Below are 19,746 nucleotides of genomic sequence, written 5' to 3' on the forward strand. Positions count from 1 at the left end.
TGTATGGAGAACCTAGTGCCCCACACACTACAATACTAGCAGCATAATGTCACCGTATCAGGGACACAGCGGGGCTGGTGTATGGAGAACCTAGTGCCCCCCACACTACAATACTAGCAGTATAATGTCACCGTATCAGGGACACAGCGGGGCTGGTGTATGGAGAACCCAGTGCCCCACACACTACAATACTGTCAGGATAATGTCACAGTATCAGGGACACAGCGGTCTGGTGTATGGAGAACCTAGTGCCCCACACACACTACAATACTAGCAGGATAATGTCACAGTATCAGGGACACAGCGGGGCTGGTATATGGAGAACCTAGTGCCCCACACACTACAATACTGGCAGGATAATGTCACAGTATCAGGGACACAGCGGGTCTGGTGTATGGAGAACCCAGTGCCCCACACACTACAATACTGGCAGGATAATGTCACAGTATCAGGGACACAGCGGGGCTGGTGTATGGAGAACCTAGTGCCCCCACACACTACAATACTAGCAGGATAATGTCATTGTATCAGGGACACAGCGGGTCTGGTGTATGGAGAACCTAGTGCCCCCCACACTACAATACTGGCAGGATAATGTCACTGTATCAGGGACACAGCGGGGCTGGTGTATGGAGAACCTAGTGCCCCCCACACTACAATACTAGCAGTATAATGTCACAGTATCAGGGACACAGCAGGTCTGGTGTATGGAGAACCCTGTGCCCCACACACTACAATACTGGCAGGATAATGTCACAGTATCAGGGACACAGCGGTCTGGTGTATGGAGAACCTAGTGCCCCACACACACTACAATACTAGCAGGATAATGTCACAGTATCAGGGACACAGCGGGTCTGGTGTATGGAGAACCTAGTGCCCCACACACTACAATACTGGCAGGATAATGTCACAGTATCAGGGACACAGCGGGTCTGGTGTATGGAGAACCCAGTGCCCCACACACTACAATACTGGCAGGATAATGTCACAGTATCAGGGACACAGCGGGGCTGGTGTATGGAGAACCTAGTGCCCCACACACACACTACAATACTGGCAGGATAATGTCATCATATCAGGGACACAGCGGGTCTGGTGTATGGAGAACCTATTGCCCCCCACACTACAATACTAGCAGCATAATGTCACCGTATCAGGGACACAGCGGGTCAGGTGTATGGAGAACCTAGTGCCCCACACACTACAATACTAGCAGTGTAATGTCATTGTATCAGGGACACAGCAGGTCTGGTGTATGGAGAACCTAGTGCCCCACACACACTACAATACTAGCAGGATAATGTCACAGTATCAGGGACACAGCGGGGCTGGTGTATGGAGAACCTAGTGCCCCACACACACTACAATACTAGCAGGATAATGTCACAGTATCAGGGACACAGCGGGGCTGGTGTATGGAGAACCTAGTGCCCCACACACACTACAATACTAGCAATGTAATGTCATTGTATCAGGGACACAGCAGGTCTGGTGTATGGAGAACCTAGTGCCCCCCACACTACAATACTAGCAGGATAATGTCATTGTATCAGGGACACAGCGGTCTGGTGTATGGAGAACCTAGTGCCCCACACTACAATACTAGCAGCATAATGTCACCGTATCAGGGACACAGCAGGTCTGCTGTATGGAGAACCTAGTGCCCCACACACTACAATACTAGCAGTGTAATGTCATTGTATCAGGGACACAGCAGGTCTGGTGTATGGAGAACCTAGTGCCCCACACACACTACAATACTAGCAGTATAATGTCACAGTATCAGGGACACAGCGGGGCTGGTGTATGGAGAACCTAGTGCCCCACACACACTACAATACTAGCAATGTAATGTCATTGTATCAGGGACACAGCGGTCTGGTGTATGGAGAACCTAGTGCCCCACACTACAATACTAGCAGCATAATGTCACCGTATCAGGGACACAGCAGGTCTGCTGTATGGAGAACCTAGTGCCCCACACACTACAATACTAGCAGTGTAATGTCATTGTATCAGGGACACAGCGGGTCTGGTGTATGGAGAACCTAGTGCCCCACACACACTACAATACTAGCAGGATAATGTCACAGTATCAGGGACACAGCGGGGCTGGTGTATGGAGAACCTAGTGCCCCACACACACTACAATACTAGCAGGATAATGTCACAGTATCAGGGACACAGCGGGGCTGGTGTATGGAGAACCTAGTGCCCCACACACACTACAATACTAGCAATGTAATGTCATTGTATCAGGGACACAGCAGGTCTGGTGTATGGAGAACCTAGTGCCCCCCACACTACAATACTAGCAGCATAATGTCACCGTATCAGGGACACAGCAGGTCTGCTGTATGGAGAACCTAGTGCCCCCCACACACTGCAATACTAGCAGGATAATGTCATTGTATCAGGGACACAGGGGGGCTGGTGTATGGAGAACCTAGTGCCCCCCACACTACAATACTAGCAGGATAATGTCACTGTATCAGGGACACAGCGGGTCTGGTGTATGGAGAACCCAGTGCCCCCATACACTGCAATACTGGCAGGATAATGTCACAGTATCAGGGACACAGCGGTCTGGGGTATGGAGAACCTAGTGCTCCCCACACACGACAATACTAGCAGGATAATGTCATCGTATCAGGGACACAGCGGGGCTGGTGTATGGAGAACCTAGTGCCCCACACACATTACAATACTAGCAGTATAATGTCACCGTATCAGGGACACAGCGGGTCTGGTGTATGGAGAACCTAGTGCCCCACACACTACAATACTAGCAGTATAATGTCACAGTATCAGGGACACAGCGGGTCTGGTGTATGGAGAACCTAGTGCCCCCCATACACTACAATACTAGCAGGATAATGTCACAGTATCAGGGACACAGCGGGGCTGGTGTATGGAGAACCTGGTGTCCCACACACTACAATACTAACAGGATAATGTCCCTGTATCAGGGACACAGCGGGTCTGGTGTATGGAGAACCCAGTGCCCCCCACACACTACAATACTTGCAGTATAATGTCACAGTATCAGGGACACAGCGGGTTTGGTGTATGGAAAACCTAGTGCCCCACACACACTACAATACTAGCAGGATAATGTCACAGTATCAGGGACACAGCGGGTCTGGTGTATGGAGAACCTAGTGCCCCACACACTACAATACTAGCAGTATAATGTCACAGTATCAGGGACACAGCGGGTCTGGTGTATGGAGAACCTAGTGCCCCCCATACACTACAATACTAGCAGTATAATGTCACCGTATCAGGGACACAGCGGGTCTGGTGTATGGAGAACCTAGTGCCCCCCACACTACAATACTAGCAGGATAATGTCATTGTATCAGGGACACAGCGGGGCTGGTGTATGGAGAACCTAGTGCCCCCATACACTGCAATACTGGCAGGATAATGTCACAGTATCAGGGACACAGCGGTCTGGTGTATGGAGAACCTAGTGCCCCACACACTACAATACTAGCAGGATAATGTCACCGTATCAGGGACACAGCGGGGCTGGTGTATGGAGAACCTAGTGCCCCCCACACTACAATACTAGCAGGATAATGTCATTGTATCAGGGACACAGCGGGTCTGGTGTATGGAGAACCCAGTGCTCCCCACACACTACAATACTAGCAGGATAATGTCATGGTATAAGGGACACAGCAGGTCTGGTGTATGGAGAACCTAGTGCCCCACACACTACAATACTAGCAGGATAATGTCACAGTATCAGGGACACAGCGGGTCTGGTGTATGGAGAACCTAGTGCCCCCCATACACTACAATACTAGCAGTATAATGTCACCGTATCAGGGACACAGCGGGTCTGGTGTATGGAGAACCTAGTGCCCCCCACACTACAATACTAGCAGGATAATGTCATTGTATCAGGGACACAGCGGGGCTGGTGTATGGAGAACCTAGTGCCCCCATACACTGCAATACTGGCAGGATAATGTCACAGTATCAGGGACACAGCGGTCTGGTGTATGGAGAACCTAGTGCCCCACACACTACAATACTAGCAGGATAATGTCACCGTATCAGGGACACAGCGGGGCTGGTGTATGGAGAACCTAGTGCCCCCCACACTACAATACTAGCAGGATAATGTCATTGTATCAGGGACACAGCGGGTCTGGTGTATGGAGAACCCAGTGCTCCCCACACACTACAATACTAGCAGGATAATGTCATGGTATAAGGGACACAGCAGGTCTGGTGTATGGAGAACCTAGTGCCCCACACACTACAATACTAGCAGGATAATGTCACAGTATCAGGGACACAGCGGGGCTGGTGTATGGAGAACCTAGTGCCCCACACACTACAATACTAGCAGGATAATGTCACAGTATCAGGGACACAGCGGGGCTGGTGTATGGAGAACCTAGTGCCCCCCACACTACAATACTAGCAGGATAATGTCATTGTAACAGGGACACAGCGGGTCTGGTGTATGGAGAACCTAGTGCCCCCCATACACTACAATACTAGCAGTATAATGTCATTGTATCAGGGACACAGGGGGGCTGGTGTATGGAGAACGTAGTGCCCCACACACACTACAATACTAGCAGCATAATGTCACCGTATCAGGGACACAGCGGGTCTGGTGTATGGAGAACCTAGTGCCCCACACACTACAATACTGGCAGGATAATGTCACAGTATCAGGGACACAGCGGGTCTGGGGTATGGAGAACCTAGTGCCCCCCACACACTACAATACTAGCAGTATAATGTCATTGTATCAGGGACACAGCGGGTCTGGTGTATGGAGAACCCAGTGCCCCACACTACAATACTAGCAGGATAATGTCATCGTATTTGGGACACAGCGGGGCTGGTGTATGGAGAACCTAGTGCCCCACACACTGCAATACTAGCAGGATAATGTCACAGTATCAGGGACACAGCGGGGCTGGTGTATGGAGAACCCAGTTACCCCCACACACACTTCAATACTAGTAGTGTAATGTCACAGTATCAGGGACACAGCGGGTCTGGTGTATGGAGAACGTAGTGCCCCACACACACACTACAATACTAGCAGGATAATGTCACAGTATCAGGGACACAGCGGGTCTGGTGTATGGAGAACCCTGTACCCCCCACACACACTACAATACTAGCAGTATAATGTCATCGTATTAGGGACACAGCGGGTCTGGTGTATGGAGAACCTAGTGCCCCCCATACACTACAATACTAGCAGGATATTGTCACAGTATCAGGGACACAGCGGGGCTGGTGTATGGAGAACCTAGTGCCCCACATACACTACAATACTAGCAGGATAATGTCATCGTATCAGGGACACAGCGGGTCTGGTTTATGGAGAACCTAGTGCCCCACACACTACAATACTAGCAGTATAATGTCATCGTATCAGGGACACAGCGGGTCTGGTGTATGGAGAACCCAGTGCCCCACACACTACAATACTTGCAGTATAATGTCACAGTATCAGGGACACAGCGGGTCTGGTGTATGGAGAACCTAGTGCCCCACACACTACAATACTAGCAGTATAATGTCATCGTATCAGGGACACAGCGGGTCTGGTGTATGGAGAACCTAGTGCCCCCCATACACTACAATACTAGCAGTATAATGTCATTGTATCAGGGACACAGGGGGGCTGGTGTATGGAGAACGTAGTGCCCCACACACACTACAATACTAGCAGCATAATGTCACCGTATCAGGGACACAGCGGGTCTGGTGTATGGAGAACCTAGTGCCCCCCACACTACAATACTGGCAGGATAATGTCACAGTATCAGGGACACAGCGGGTCTGGTGTATGGAGAACCTAGTGCCCCCCATACACTACAATACTAGCAGTATAATGTCATTGTATCAGGGACACAGGGGGGCTGGTGTATGGAGAACGTAGTGCCCCACACACTACAATACTAGCAGTATAATGTCACAGTATCAGGGACACAGCGGGTCTGGTGTATGGAGAACCTAGTGCCCCACACACACTACAATACTAGCAGCATAATGTCACAGTATCAGGGACACAGCGGGTCTGGTGTATGGAGAACCTAGTGCCCCCCATACACTACAATACTAGCAGTATAATGTCATTGTATCAGGGACACAGGGGGGCTGGTGTATGGAGAACGTAGTGCCCCACACACACTACAATACTAGCAGCATAATGTCACCGTATCAGGGACACAGCGGGTCTGGTGTATGGAGAACCTAGTGCCCCCCATACACTACAATACTAGCAGTATAATGTCACAGTATCAGGGACACAGCGGGTCTGGTGTATGGAGAACCTAGTGCCCCCCATACACTACAATACTAGCAGTATAATGTCACAGTATCAGGGACACAGCGGGTCTGGTGTATGGAGAACCTAGTGCCCCCCACACTACAATACTGGCAGGATAATGTCACAGTATCAGGGACACAGCGGTCTGGTGTATGGAGAACCTAGTGCCCCACACACTACAATACTGGCAGGATAATGTCACAGTATCAGGGACACAGCGGGTCTGGGGTATGGAGAACCTAGTGCCCCCCACACACTACAATACTAGCAGTATAATGTCATTGTATCAGGGACACAGCGGGTCTGGTGTATGGAGAACCCAGTGCCCCACACTACAATACTAGCAGGATAATGTCATCGTATTAGGGACACAGCGGGGCTGGTGTATGGAGAACCTAGTGCCCCACACACTGCAATACTAGCAGGATAATGTCACAGTATCAGGGACACAGCGGGGCTGGTGTATGGAGAACCCAGTTACCCCCACACACACTTCAATACTAGTAGTGTAATGTCACAGTATCAGGGACACAGCGGGTCTGGTGTATGGAGAACCCTGTACCCCCCACACACACTACAATACTAGCAGTATAATGTCATCGTATTAGGGACACAGCGGGTCTGGTGTATGGAGAACCTAGTGCCCCCCATACACTACAATACTAGCAGGATAATGTCACAGTATCAGGGACACAGCGGGGCTGGTGTATGGAGAACCTAGTGCCCCACATACACTACAATACTAGCAGGATAATGTCATCGTATCAGGGACACAGCGGGTCTGGTTTATGGAGAACCTAGTGCCCCACACACTACAATACTAGCAGTATAATGTCATCGTATCAGGGACACAGCGGGTCTGGTGTATGGAGAACCTAGTGCCCCACACACACTACAATACTTGCAGTATAATGTCACAGTATCAGGGACACAGCGGGTCTGGTGTATGGAGAACCTAGTGCCCCACACACTACAATACTAGCAGTATAATGTCATCGTATCAGGGACACAGCGGGTCTGGTTTATGGAGAACCTAGTGCCCCCCATACACTACAATACTAGCAGGATAATGTCACAGTATCAGGGACACAGCGGGGCTGGTGTATGGAGAACCTAGTGCCCCACATACACTACAATACTAGCAGGATAATGTCATCGTATCAGGGACACAGCGGGTCTGGTTTATGGAGAACCTAGTGCCCCACACACTACAATACTAGCAGTATAATGTCATCGTATCAGGGACACAGCGGATCTGGTGTATGGAGAACCCAGTGCCCCACACACTACAATACTTGCAGTTTAATGTCACAGTATCAGGGACACAGCAGGTCTGGTGTATGGAGAACCTAGTGCCCCCCCCACACTACAATACTGGCAGGATAATGTCACAGTATCAGGGACACAGCGGGTCTGGGGTATGGAGAACCTAGTGCCCCCCACACACTACAATACTAGCAGTATAATGTCATTGTATCAGGGACACAGCGGGTCTGGTGTATGGAGAACCCAGTTACCCCCACACACACTTCAATACTAGTAGTGTAATGTCACAGTATCAGGGACACAGCGGGTCTGGTGTATGGAGAACCCAGTGCCCCACACACACTACAATACTAGCAGTATAATGTCACAGTATCAGGGACACAGCGGGACTGGTGTATGGAGAACCCAGTGCCCCACACACACTACAATACTAGCAGGATAATGTCACAGTATCAGGGACACAGCGGGGCTGGTGTATGGAGAACCTAGTGCCCCACACACACTACAATACTAGCAGTATAATGTCATTGTATCAGGGACACAGCGGGTCTAGTGTATTGAGAACATAGTGCCCCACACACACACTACAATACTAGCAGGATAATGTCACAGTATCAGGGACACAGCGGGTCTGGTGTATGGAGAACCCTGTACCCCCCACACACACTACAATACTAGCAGTATAATGTCATCGTATTAGGGACACAGCGGGTCTGGTGTATGGAGAACCTGGTGTCCCCCACACTACAATACTAGCAGCATAATGTCACCGTATCAGGGACACAGCGGGTCAGGTGTATGGAGAACCTAGTGCCCCACACACTACAATACTAGCAGTGTAATGTCATTGTATCAGGGACACAGCAGGTCTGGTGTATGGAGAACCTAGTGCCCCCCACACTACAATACTAGCAGGATAATGTCACAGTATCCGGGACACAGCGGGTCTGGTGTATGGAGAACCCAGTGCCCCACACACTCTACAATACTTGCAGTATAATGTCACAGTATCAGGGACACAGCGGGTCTGGTGTATGGAGAACCTAGTGCCCCACACACTACAATACTAGCAGTGTAATGTCATTGTATCAGGGACACAGCAGGTCTGGTGTATGGAAAACCTAGTGCCCCACACACTACAATACTAGCAGTGTAATGTCATTGTATCAGGGACACAGCGGGGCTGGTGTATGGAGAACCTAGTGCCCCACACACACTACAATACTAGCAGGATAATGTCACAGTATCCGGGACACAGCGGGTCTGGTGTATGGAGAACCCAGTGCCCCACACACTCTACAATACTTGCAGTATAATGTCACAGTATCAGGGACACAGTGGGTCTGGTGTATGGAGAACCCAGTACCCCCCCCCCCCCCCCCAACACACTACAATACTTGCAGTATAATGTCACAGTATCAGGGACACAGCGGGTCTGGTGTATGGAGAACCCAGTGCCCCACACACTACAATACTTGCAGTATAATGTCACAGTATCAGGGACACAGCGGGTCTGGTCTAGGGAGAATATATATTAAATATATTTATGTTGCTCCTGGAGTATATATATTGACCGTGGCAATGAGCATGTAACCCCATGGCAATGGGCATTTAACCCCCCTGGTTTCAGCGCGCCTTTTCCCTCTGTCAGCGCGGTTCATTAGCACAATCAATTATTAATAGAGCAAGCGAGCGGACACATCAGGAGGCGGTGCTGTAGCGCTGAGCAATGACCGTCCTACATTGCAAACTGTTACCCTAAATAGGATGACACACAGGCTGTAACATGGCAGTTAGCAGGTGATTGGCTGGACGTTTATCTCTCATTATCACCCTTGGATTTATCTCTTGTTAAAGCTTAATACATCTGCCCCTCTGTCCGTCACCTTGTGTTCGACCAGCGATTACAAAATGAGCAGGATTTTATCTCAGGACCGCCCAACGCATGCGCGCTAAGATCCGTACAAATGTGCAATCTATCAATAACCGCTCTCGCTGCGATCAGGTCTGAATAACCCCCATAATGTCCATTATGGAGGCCTCCAGCGCTTTGCGTGAGAGGGTCGGTTGAAACTCGTGCACGTGGGAATGTTACATTTAGTACAGGGCCTAGTTATGCGGAGCTCGCGTACCTGGAAATGTTTATTTGCAAGTCATATGATGCGTGACATTTATGTGTCTCAGGGAACAGCATGTGCCAGTAACTCAGAGGTGGCATCTACTAGAGATCAGCAATGGCACCTTTATCAGAGATCCGGAACTGTATGGGGGGGGGGGGGGTCACGTGACTGGGCGGGGGATAGTGCCGGCGAATGGGGGCTGAGGAGATGGGAAAACGCACTGTCATATATTATATGTATTATAACAAATCTGTGGTGTCCGGGACACTGTGGGGTAAACACTAATCAGATTCTGCCAACCATTTCTCTAGAATCTGATTGGTTGCTATGGGATACAACACCTCTTTTCATTTTCCCTCTACATGTCTGATTCTACCAAAGAGAAAGAGAGAACAAGTAATTTTTTCCCCTGGAACAAACCATGATACAAGGTCTGCAAATACATGTATTTGTTTCTATGCAGGGTAAATACAGTCTACTTGTGCATGTAAGCCTGCACATGCTGGGAAGCTTTATTCTTACACAGCAAGGTATATCTGAGTTTGGACAAATCTAGAGCTCCCTCCACATGTTACACCTGCCCCCCTGCAGTGCAGCAGGATGTTACCCAGGTCTACATGTCACATCTACCCAGGGGCAGATTAAGGTCTGTGGGGGCCCTGGACAACAAAACTCCCTGATATATCAGCAATCTCCTGCAATCCCTCATTAGTCTACCAATCTCCCTTATTTCACATAGCCCATATTACACTGTAACCTTCCCTCCTGCATTCTGCAGGAGACTCCCTGACATATTTTATTTATATATTAACAGTTTCTTATATAGCGCACACAGATTCCGCAGCGCTTTACAGAGCATAGTTATGAGCAAAAACACATAACGAATTACAGCACAAGACAGTTTAGGACAAGTACATGGTTAATACGGATAGTTGCATCAGGGGACAGGACACTGAAGCAATCATCAGGTTGGCAGTGGTTTATATATTCTAAGAAAGGCACATGAGGAGAGAGGGCCCTGCCCGTGAGAGCTTACATTCTAAAGGGGAGTGTTAGACAGACACAGGTGACACAGAAGGGAAAGAGGTGGGCATAAACAGTAGGTTAGGATAAGCGATGGTCAGGTTTTATGCAGGAGGGTGGGAAGAGGTCAGCTTAGTCCTTGATATTTTAAGTCTAAAAAAGCGCTGGGTCATCCAAGAGTAGACAGCAGAGAGACAGTAGGAGATATGAGTGAGGATAGAGGGAGAGAGATCAGGAGAGGAGCGGTAGATTTTAGTATTATCAGCATAGATGTGATAGTGGAAGTCGAGTGAGCAAATAAGCTCACCCATAGAGGACGTATAGAGAAAGAGAAGAAGAGGGGCAAGAATAAGATTTTGGGGGACACCTACTATCAATGGAAGAGCAGGACAGGTGAAGACATTAGAGGTACAGCTGGGCATTTTCAAAACTGACAGTGCAAATACAAGCTTTAACAGTGATAGTAATAGTTGTTTGCAGATGTAGAAATGATGATATTATGGTTGAATAGCCAGATTAATGGTAGTATGTTGTGAGAATGAATTGAACTCACTCAAAGCAGACTTTGGCTTTCTCAGTTGTTGCACTTCAAAACTATTATGCACACAGCTAAACCATGCACACAGCCTATTTACTCTACACAGACATAGCAGCAATCTCCCTCTCTCCCTCATTAGTCTAGTAATCTCCCTCATGTCACCTAGCCCACATTATGTAGCCGGGTCCTTTTTAGGAGAGAGAGAGAGAGAGAGAGAGAGAGAGAGAGAGAGAGAGAGAGAGATACATTTACATTGAATCATCAGCGCCATTTCCCAGCATTGGTGATAAATCACAATGATCCCTCTGGCTACATGCATGTCTTGTGGCCATTTATCTGGAACCACGTGTAAAACACAATAGATGAACAATCCCTGACACATATCAGTGACTTTTCTTTACCAAGTATAGTAGCTCTTACTAACTGCTTTGGGGCTCATCTACATTTGGATAGATTCCTCTCAGACAGGGCCAGATTTAGGGGTTAGGCCACCCCTAGGCACAAATATTTGTCCGTCCAACCCTTCCGGTATGGCCTGGAGGGTCCCAGAAATTGGGGGGGAGGGGGCATATGACGTGATTTGCGTCTTTGTATCCCTGCCCCAGCTGTGCAATGCCTGAAAGACCCGAAAGACATTGCATGGTGGGGTCGTGGCAATGAGGACGCAAACGTATTGGCTATGCCCCAACCATGGTCATCCGTCGCCAGCCCCGCCCCATCCCGGCCTGTCAGTGCCCCCCCCCCCCCCCCCAGTGCCTCACTGAACTGGCAAATGGCTGGAATTTTCATCAGGTCCTAATGAAAATGCCGTATCCAACACGCCGATTGTAGTGATTTTTCTGCCAAGACCAATGGAGTGCTGTCATCCCGAATTACAGCCGTGCCGGACATCAGGGCTGCTGACTTTTGAACGCTCCTCTCCGGGAGCAGCCCGGAGGGGAGACTTTCAGCAGGAGTTTGAGGGCGGCGCTTAAGCATGACATAATTAAGCCCCGCCCCCATGAAGAAAAATGACCCGGTATGCCGATATCCGTGGAGGGGCGGGGCTAAACGATGACAATTATGGCACTTTAGCCCCGCCCTGGAGATCAACAGATAAGGTTATTTAAACGCCGCGGTCAGGGGGGAGGAAGCCGCAACCAGGGTGGGAACGGGGGTCCCCCAGAACCCGGGAGGGTTGCCCACCTTTCCGGGGGGCCGGAAGGGTGACACGATTTTCCGGGAGGGTAGGCAACCCTGGTGTGTGTGTGTGTAATATATATATATATGTGTGTGTATTTAGTGTCATTTCTACAGCAGCCTATACACTTACATCCCTATACACTTACTGTCTTGCATGCATATATATATATATATATATATATATCTCCAGCTGCTCTCAGCGCATCACCCTGGCGCGGTGCGTACTTCGCCCAGTTGCCCACCACAATCTAACATGCCAGGATTTTACAAGGCTGCTGAGATAACATTTATCTATTGCGAGAATCTGTAACCTGCAATAATACATTGCTCTCAGTGCTAAGGTTAATTAATAACATTCCATAGTAGGAAAAACATATAAACCCAGACACATTACATAAGCAAGAAAAACACTTGCCGTCGTTATTACTACTATTGTCATTAGTGATGTCAATATCCCAGAGTCACAGCAGAACTATGGAAATGTTGGGTAAATGACATTGTTACAATTGGAATAGTGATTTCAGCTTCTAACAAGTACAGTACCGTATCTTTAAAAAAAAAAAAAAATTCTTAACCCTTAACCCTGTTTTTTTAGCCATGCCTGTATATCATCAGGACTGGGCCGTCAAATCGGCCCTGGCATTTGTGCACACAAGTGCACACGCTCGGGCACGTGCACGCATGTGCCGCGCGTGCGTGTGCGGCCTCTCCCGGCTTGCAGGAGAGAGGGGAGCAGCAGCATGTGATGCCCTCCTCTCTCTTGGACCCCAGCGGCGCACAGAGAGAGCCGCGGACCTGCTGCGAGTCCAGCGGCTCTCTCTGTGCGCCAATTGGGTGACAGAGCCTCCACCTTGTGGGAAGAAATCCGCCCACGTGGCCATCGGCCCCTCTGGCATTTGCCAGAAGTGCTTGATGGCCACTATGGTCCTGGCTCTGGCCGATGGTGCACACATGACTGAAAAGCGCTGACATGACGGAGGAACAGCAGTGAATGAAGTGAAAGCTACGAGAGGGCAATGAATGAAAGTAGTAAAACCTCTTAATTTATTCATAAGCAAACAACTTCTCTAATTGTATATAGAATAAACATTTAGAGGAAAAGGAAAAAGAAACCACAGTAATAAGTTTGACAGCACTTTGTGTGACATCTGACACACACACACAGGCAACACAATGTGGCACATGTATCAATCGCTGGTCTTTTCTTACCATCATCACAAACGTGGACAGCAATTCGGCCATGGCCTCTCGCACCCATTGGTTGCGGATGGAAATGACCCGACGGATCCTGTCGGCGATGGAGTTGGTGACCCTCATGTTGACGGAAGACTCTGTGCCGGCTGTAGGCTGGGCTGAGGTTACTCTTTGACACCTACATGCAGTCCTGGTTAAACACTAACACATGTCACCGAGGGAAGACTCCGGGCTTAGGGAACACTAAGCGTGAGGAACATTATTAGTGCAATCAATGTGGAGATCTGGCTGTAAACCTGCACCCTCCCAACAGCTCCAAGGTTCAATGCGGATTTTATTGACAGAGATAATGAACCTACAACAACTTGGACACACTGTGTAATGACACCCTGCAGCCACAGAAAGAATCACTCCCTCCTGGATCTGACACAAGAATAAATATAGACTCACATCTCCCGGCCAAGGGAAGTGCAGCGGCAAATGCAGGATTCCTACAGGGGGGGCTCCAAATGTGGCCCACAATCTCCCACTCTGCAGAACATCGGAGCAAGTGTGGGAGTCTAAGGGAGTAGTAGAAGCAGAGGTGGATTTAAACCTCATGTGGCCCTAGGCAAGATACCGATGAGGGGCCCTTCTCCCTCCATAGCACTACATTTTTGCTACTGATTGCAGCTGGGATCGATACATTGGTGTGCATACAGTCTTCCGATAAATGCTCAGCTGCGTGAACATCGACATGCATACAAATCATGGATGTGCAGCCAGGGGAGGCAGTGCCTCACCTGTCATAAATAAAAAAAATACCAAGATGAAAACACAAATAGGTCCTGCTTCTCGTTGACTTCGACTCTATCTTTGCAGCTTACCGAGTCCCAGAGTGCCTGCCCCACGGCCCAGCCAGAAAAATGCCCCCCCCTCCCCTTGAAACCATGAAAGGGGATGTGTTATGAAAACACATGTGCCCGCAGCAGGAGAAGTAGTTAGATGGTCTCTGACCATCGAATGATTTCTCATGGGCTCAGTGGAGACTGCCTTAAATTTCTGGGCTCCGGGACGAAGACAGAGCGATAGACTGACGTCATGTCCGCCTCCGGCACACAGCATCACGACACCCATGAAACGCTGGGCGTTCCTATGTTGTGTTAGGATTAACCTCTGTTCTATAGGGATAGAACAGGGAACTATAGCTAATAAGTTAGCTGGTGCAGTTGCTGGATGATCAGGATAAACAGATGGCATAAACTAAACTGAATATGGGACACAGGACAGACAAGAGTAACTGACAATAACCAGAAGCGTAGAGGGGAGGACAGCCACAATCCCAACCCTGACTCTGTTAATCCCCCCAGAGGTTATAGGCACCTGCAGAACTAAGACTTCACCTATAATAGCCACGTTTGAAGGGGTGAATAAGGTCCGCCCCAACTTCGGTGCCACCAGGCCTTGCAGGGAGACAAGGTGCCCAACACCTCCAGAGCAGACAAGAGGAAGACTAACTTAAACCCGTAAAAACTGGGAAACAAAACAAAATGTGGCGCAGCTGTACTCCACGGGAGGAAATCCTCCAGCAGTCTAATGTACACGTAGGGAAAGAGGAGGGAATGCTAGTCGCACAAGACTATTATAAATCAAATGGACCCCCTAATTCATCCTAAGTTAAATGGCAGTGTTCAGAGTGGGGGTGTACAACCAACGGACATATATAAATTGGAAAAAGACTTAAGGAGAAAGAGATGTCCTACTGTGTCGGTGCACCAAAATAAATATAAAATATAACCTTTATTTCACATTTATTAAAAGGCTGTGAAAATATAAAAAAAACACACATAGACATACAGTGGAATTCACACAATGTTCAAACAAAGGTGGCGGGCAGATGCAAAAAGGGTCTCTAATAATCACATAGACGTGTGTCCCTTATTCTTAGTGTGTGGCAGAGTCATGCAATAATGTTGCTGCAGAGATATATAACCCTTGCGGTATACTGTACTTTATATGTACTTTATATGACTTTACTATAATCAGTGACTCTGTATGTCCCAATAGTTATGTCAGAGCTCACTCAAAAAACATGCATACTTGATGTGATCAGTGTCACAAGCAACTAACAGTCAGTATTTCCTCAATGGGATGTGTATTATAACACAGTGTTAGTGGCGTTATAAGCTGCTGATCAGGGTGTCCCGTAGCGAACATGCGTTAGGGGACAGGACTCTGTCAATGAATGAATCATGTGGTCACCTATGCATTAATATCAAGCATGGTGCCACATACTTAAGCAGGAAGGTCACAATCAGAGATATGCAGCACGTAGTTGAAGTCTCAGCCCTTATAAGGGCTATAGGGACATCACACTATCGAACACAGAATCAAAATGCATTGTAAGAAAAATAATAACAGAGTGCACCAAACTGCCCGCGCACCGCTAGCCGGCACACGATTCGCAGTTTTAGCTTCTTCGGGGGCCCTGAAGAAGCTGAAACTGTGAAGCGCGTGCCGGCTAGCGGATTTTTGGTCAAAACCATCCGAAATCACACATTTTCCAAAAATCGCACATGTAATAAGATGCAAATAGCGGTAAAAAGCACACCTTTTGCCGCAAAATTTGCCCATTTTGACCAGTTGGTTTTTTGTAACACTTTAATTCGCATCCATGTGTTTTCCCATTATAAAGTATTCAACTCACAAATGTAATAGGGTGAAAAAATAGCAAAAATAAATAGACCAAGTTCAGGCTGGCAAGTTTTATGGAACCATGCACAGATCAATGAGATCTGTGCATGGTTCTGTCCCCAAAAAAAGTGTTAAAGTGAAAATGTTAAAAAAAACATCCCCGGGCTCATTGAGCTGGATTTGGTTAAAAAAATACAGGTGTCAAAAAGTGCAGGGGTCACCCGTATTTCTGAAACCTACCCCGGACTCTTAGACCAGTCTTGGTTCCAAAAACCGGGGATAAAAAAAACTGTTTTTTTGTTCCCCATATTTTGGACCCAGCACAGCCAGCGGACTCCTGCAGCCAGCGGTGACATGCAACAGCTGGGGTACACTTATGGAGGGTCACCCGGCTGTAACGGGGCTGCTCAGTCCTGGACGGGGTAGTTCCGAAAGGAACCGATCCCTGTGATGCGTTCAGCTGGGCGCTGAACGCATCACAGGGATCGGTTCCTTTCGGAATCCTGTCCCTGCGTGTGGAGGGTAATACATCCCTGTGATAGGATTGCATATTCCAATACAATCCACCCAGATTGCATTGTAACTGCGATCCTTAATAAATTGGCCCCATTCTGAGACTCTTTAACTGAAAGGAGCTGCAAAAGGGGGTTTGTGAGTCAGCAATGACTGTGGCAAATCTCTATGAAATGAATGGAGAGAGATTGCCCTAGTTCAGCAGTCCCTTTTCTTGGGGCCCCTTTGACAGCTGGAGCCTGGTGGCCACAGACACCAATGTCTCTGGGAGTTACGCCACTGCTCTCAACTCAGGACCTGCCCCAGTTCATCTGCACTCCCCTATCTGCCTGACTGGGTAATTAGGAAAAGGTGACATGGTCATGAAGAAACGCAGACCTCCACCCTTCCTCAGCCTTGGCCACTTATGTCATTAATAAGGTCAATAGAGCAGTAGGTCCTGTGCCATAGTCTATCCCCTGTTTCATTCCATCCTGCACCCTCCAGCCCTGTGTTGCTGTGCCTGATGTTCCTGTACATGGGTCTAATAAAGCAGCTGTGGGCCCTCACGATACCTCTGTACTCTACAGCTGCAGCAGACTTTAGTGTTCCAGAACTGAAGACAATTCAGGAAACGCAGACATTTCTCATCGTATGTATAAAATAAATGAAGGAGACACAATGTGCATGTATTGTACAGTTGTACATTGTATCACAAGGACAATAGCGCTTCAGTGTGACAGTTTAATGTGAGTCATCACCCTCATTTGTAGAACAAATTGCGGAATGTATTGGATGGCGTTCCAGCCGGCATTATGCAGAAGCAGATTACATTGTGAGTTCCCAGAAAAGGCAGACGGAACACCAACAATAGAAGGTGGCAGCACTTACCCTGTCCTGAGATATTTACCACAACGCGTTTCTCCAGAATGAGGAGGACACATAATAATCCACCCAGCACTGGGCAGAGTTGTGCAGTTCTCCCCGGTAATTATCTGTGGGTGAGGGGCACAGGTGACCACTCTGCCATGTTCTTGTGGTCGGAATGTGGGGTGTGTGTTTAGATTTCCTTAGATTCCTGTCTTGTAGCCTGTAACATTGGAGGACACACTGGGCACACGTCACAGCCATCATTATGCTGCAGACACCTGGTGGTCAGTTGTGTAATGCACTTGCATGCTTTCACGGGTGTGTAACACCACTAAGTGCATCTCTCCGATACTATCGCATCAACCTTCTACGAGGAGAGTGGACTAGAAAGTGCAACTTCTCAATCATGAGGTGCACACACACTGGCCATTTTAGCACAGCGTGTATGCACAGCGATGATTGCTAAAATCGCTGTGCCGAAAATCACAATCGCTGTGCCGAAAAAGCCACTGTAAACAGATTTCCATAGTAGGTAATACCAGCGTCTGCTGCCGATAGTGCGGCCCGTACACACTCATTGCTGGCTCGTACACACTGGGTGGCTTTTGAGCTGCAGAATGACCCTTTGTCAGGAAGGGCCACAAAGGGGGCACAGGTTACTGTTGGGACCCTGGAGAGCAAGGGCATAGTTTCCTACCATTCTGCATTCTGCAGGAGACTCCCTGAAATAGGAGCAATCTCCCTCTCTCCCTCATTAGTCTAGAAATCTCCCTCATGTCACCTAGCCCACATTACACTGTTACATTTTTTGGGAAAAAAACAATGAGAGACAGATACATTTACATAGAATCATCAGCACCATTTCCCAGAACTTTATCAAGTATAGTAGCTCTTACTAACTGCTTTGGGCTCATCTACATTTGGATATAAGTCATTCTAAAAGATTCCCCTCAGATGTAGCAGTACACACCCACGCTTCTAGGTGCCATGTTCACAATCTCTTTTCACAATCTCTCCATATATGGAACTAGACACGCCCTGTGGGTGGAGCATGACACGCCACCCCCTCAATGGGGAGCCTTGCAAAATTCTATTACCAACTATAATCTCCCTGAAACTAGTTTTCAAAAGTAGGCAAGTATGGAGCAAGGGTGGTGTAAATAAGACACTTGTCATATTATTCCCATGGCCCTTAGTTACACAGTGGCATTGCACAACATGGGAATGCACAACACACACCTGCTCCAGTGGTCACCCCCCCCCCCCCCCCCCCCCCCCCCCCCCAGTACCTGGGCTCCACCACTGCTCAGGTGCTCTGCCCCCCCCCCCCCCCCTGTACCCTGCCTGATTTGCTCTGTTACATATTGTACATAACACAAGTGGCATAAGTGGCAGACTGAGAGCACACACTCTGGGTAGTCTCATGCCCAGTAATAGCTGGCAGGGTATAACACAAAGATATCCCTGATGGAAATCTCTTGTATGATCTCTCTGATGGGAAATCACTGCCCCCTTGTGGCACATCAGGGAATTGCTGTGTTGCTGTAAATACTGTAGTAATAACCAGAAAACAATCACTCATTAGTTTGATCTGTTGTTAGCATTGGCGCGTTCACAATGGCACCAGCACCACCTGTAAAAGATGCCAGAGAAATGTGTATGTGCATGTGAGTCTTTATGCAGATATTGCTACCAGCTCCTGCCCTTGTGTATATCTGAGCAACCAAGTTTTAGCTATCGATGGTCATCAATTATATTTGACTGAATGGCCCATGGGCCAATCAGAAGTCAGGGGCGGGACTTCCCGGTGTCAAGGTGGCGGAGCTATGCTCCGTGTCCCAACACCTGAGAAAAATAAAAAGAAGGAAACATCGGTTCTCCTTTGCCATCGTTGTGGGGAATCCAACTGGTTCTCCCACATCGATGGCAAAAGTATTCGACATCGGCCATAAATCATCAATGATTTTAAATCAATGATGGACGATGGCCATCCCTAGTGTAAGGACTGAGATGTCCATTGGTAGCACCCATGCACGATGTAATACCGCCTGGTGCGGCCTTATATGCTG

At 48.4% G+C, this 19,746-nt stretch overlaps 1 protein-coding gene across 3 annotated transcripts in view; it reads right to left on the reverse strand.

Moving 5' to 3' along the window:
* LOC146023520 (aquaporin-7-like) overlaps positions 1-19,746 on the reverse strand; it is a 76,792-nt gene that overhangs the window by 36,492 nt on the left and 20,554 nt on the right. Inside the window, exon 1 of one of the 3 annotated variants that reach the window (XM_083155372.1) lies at positions 13,658-16,073. The exons of 1 other annotated variant lie outside the window; for it this stretch is intronic. In XM_083155372.1, the coding sequence (XP_083011498.1) occupies positions 13,658-13,765 (108 nt within the window). In that variant the 5' untranslated portion in view covers positions 13,766-16,073. Of the gene's footprint in view, positions 1-13,657; positions 18,146-19,746 lie in introns of those variants that run through there. One more of the 3 variants, XM_083155373.1, reaches the window with a different exon arrangement.

This window comes from Crinia signifera, chromosome 1 (genome assembly GCF_055691185.1).
Source record: "Crinia signifera chromosome 1, ASM5569118v1, whole genome shotgun sequence".
Lineage (NCBI taxonomy): Eukaryota > Metazoa > Chordata > Amphibia > Anura > Myobatrachidae > Crinia > Crinia signifera.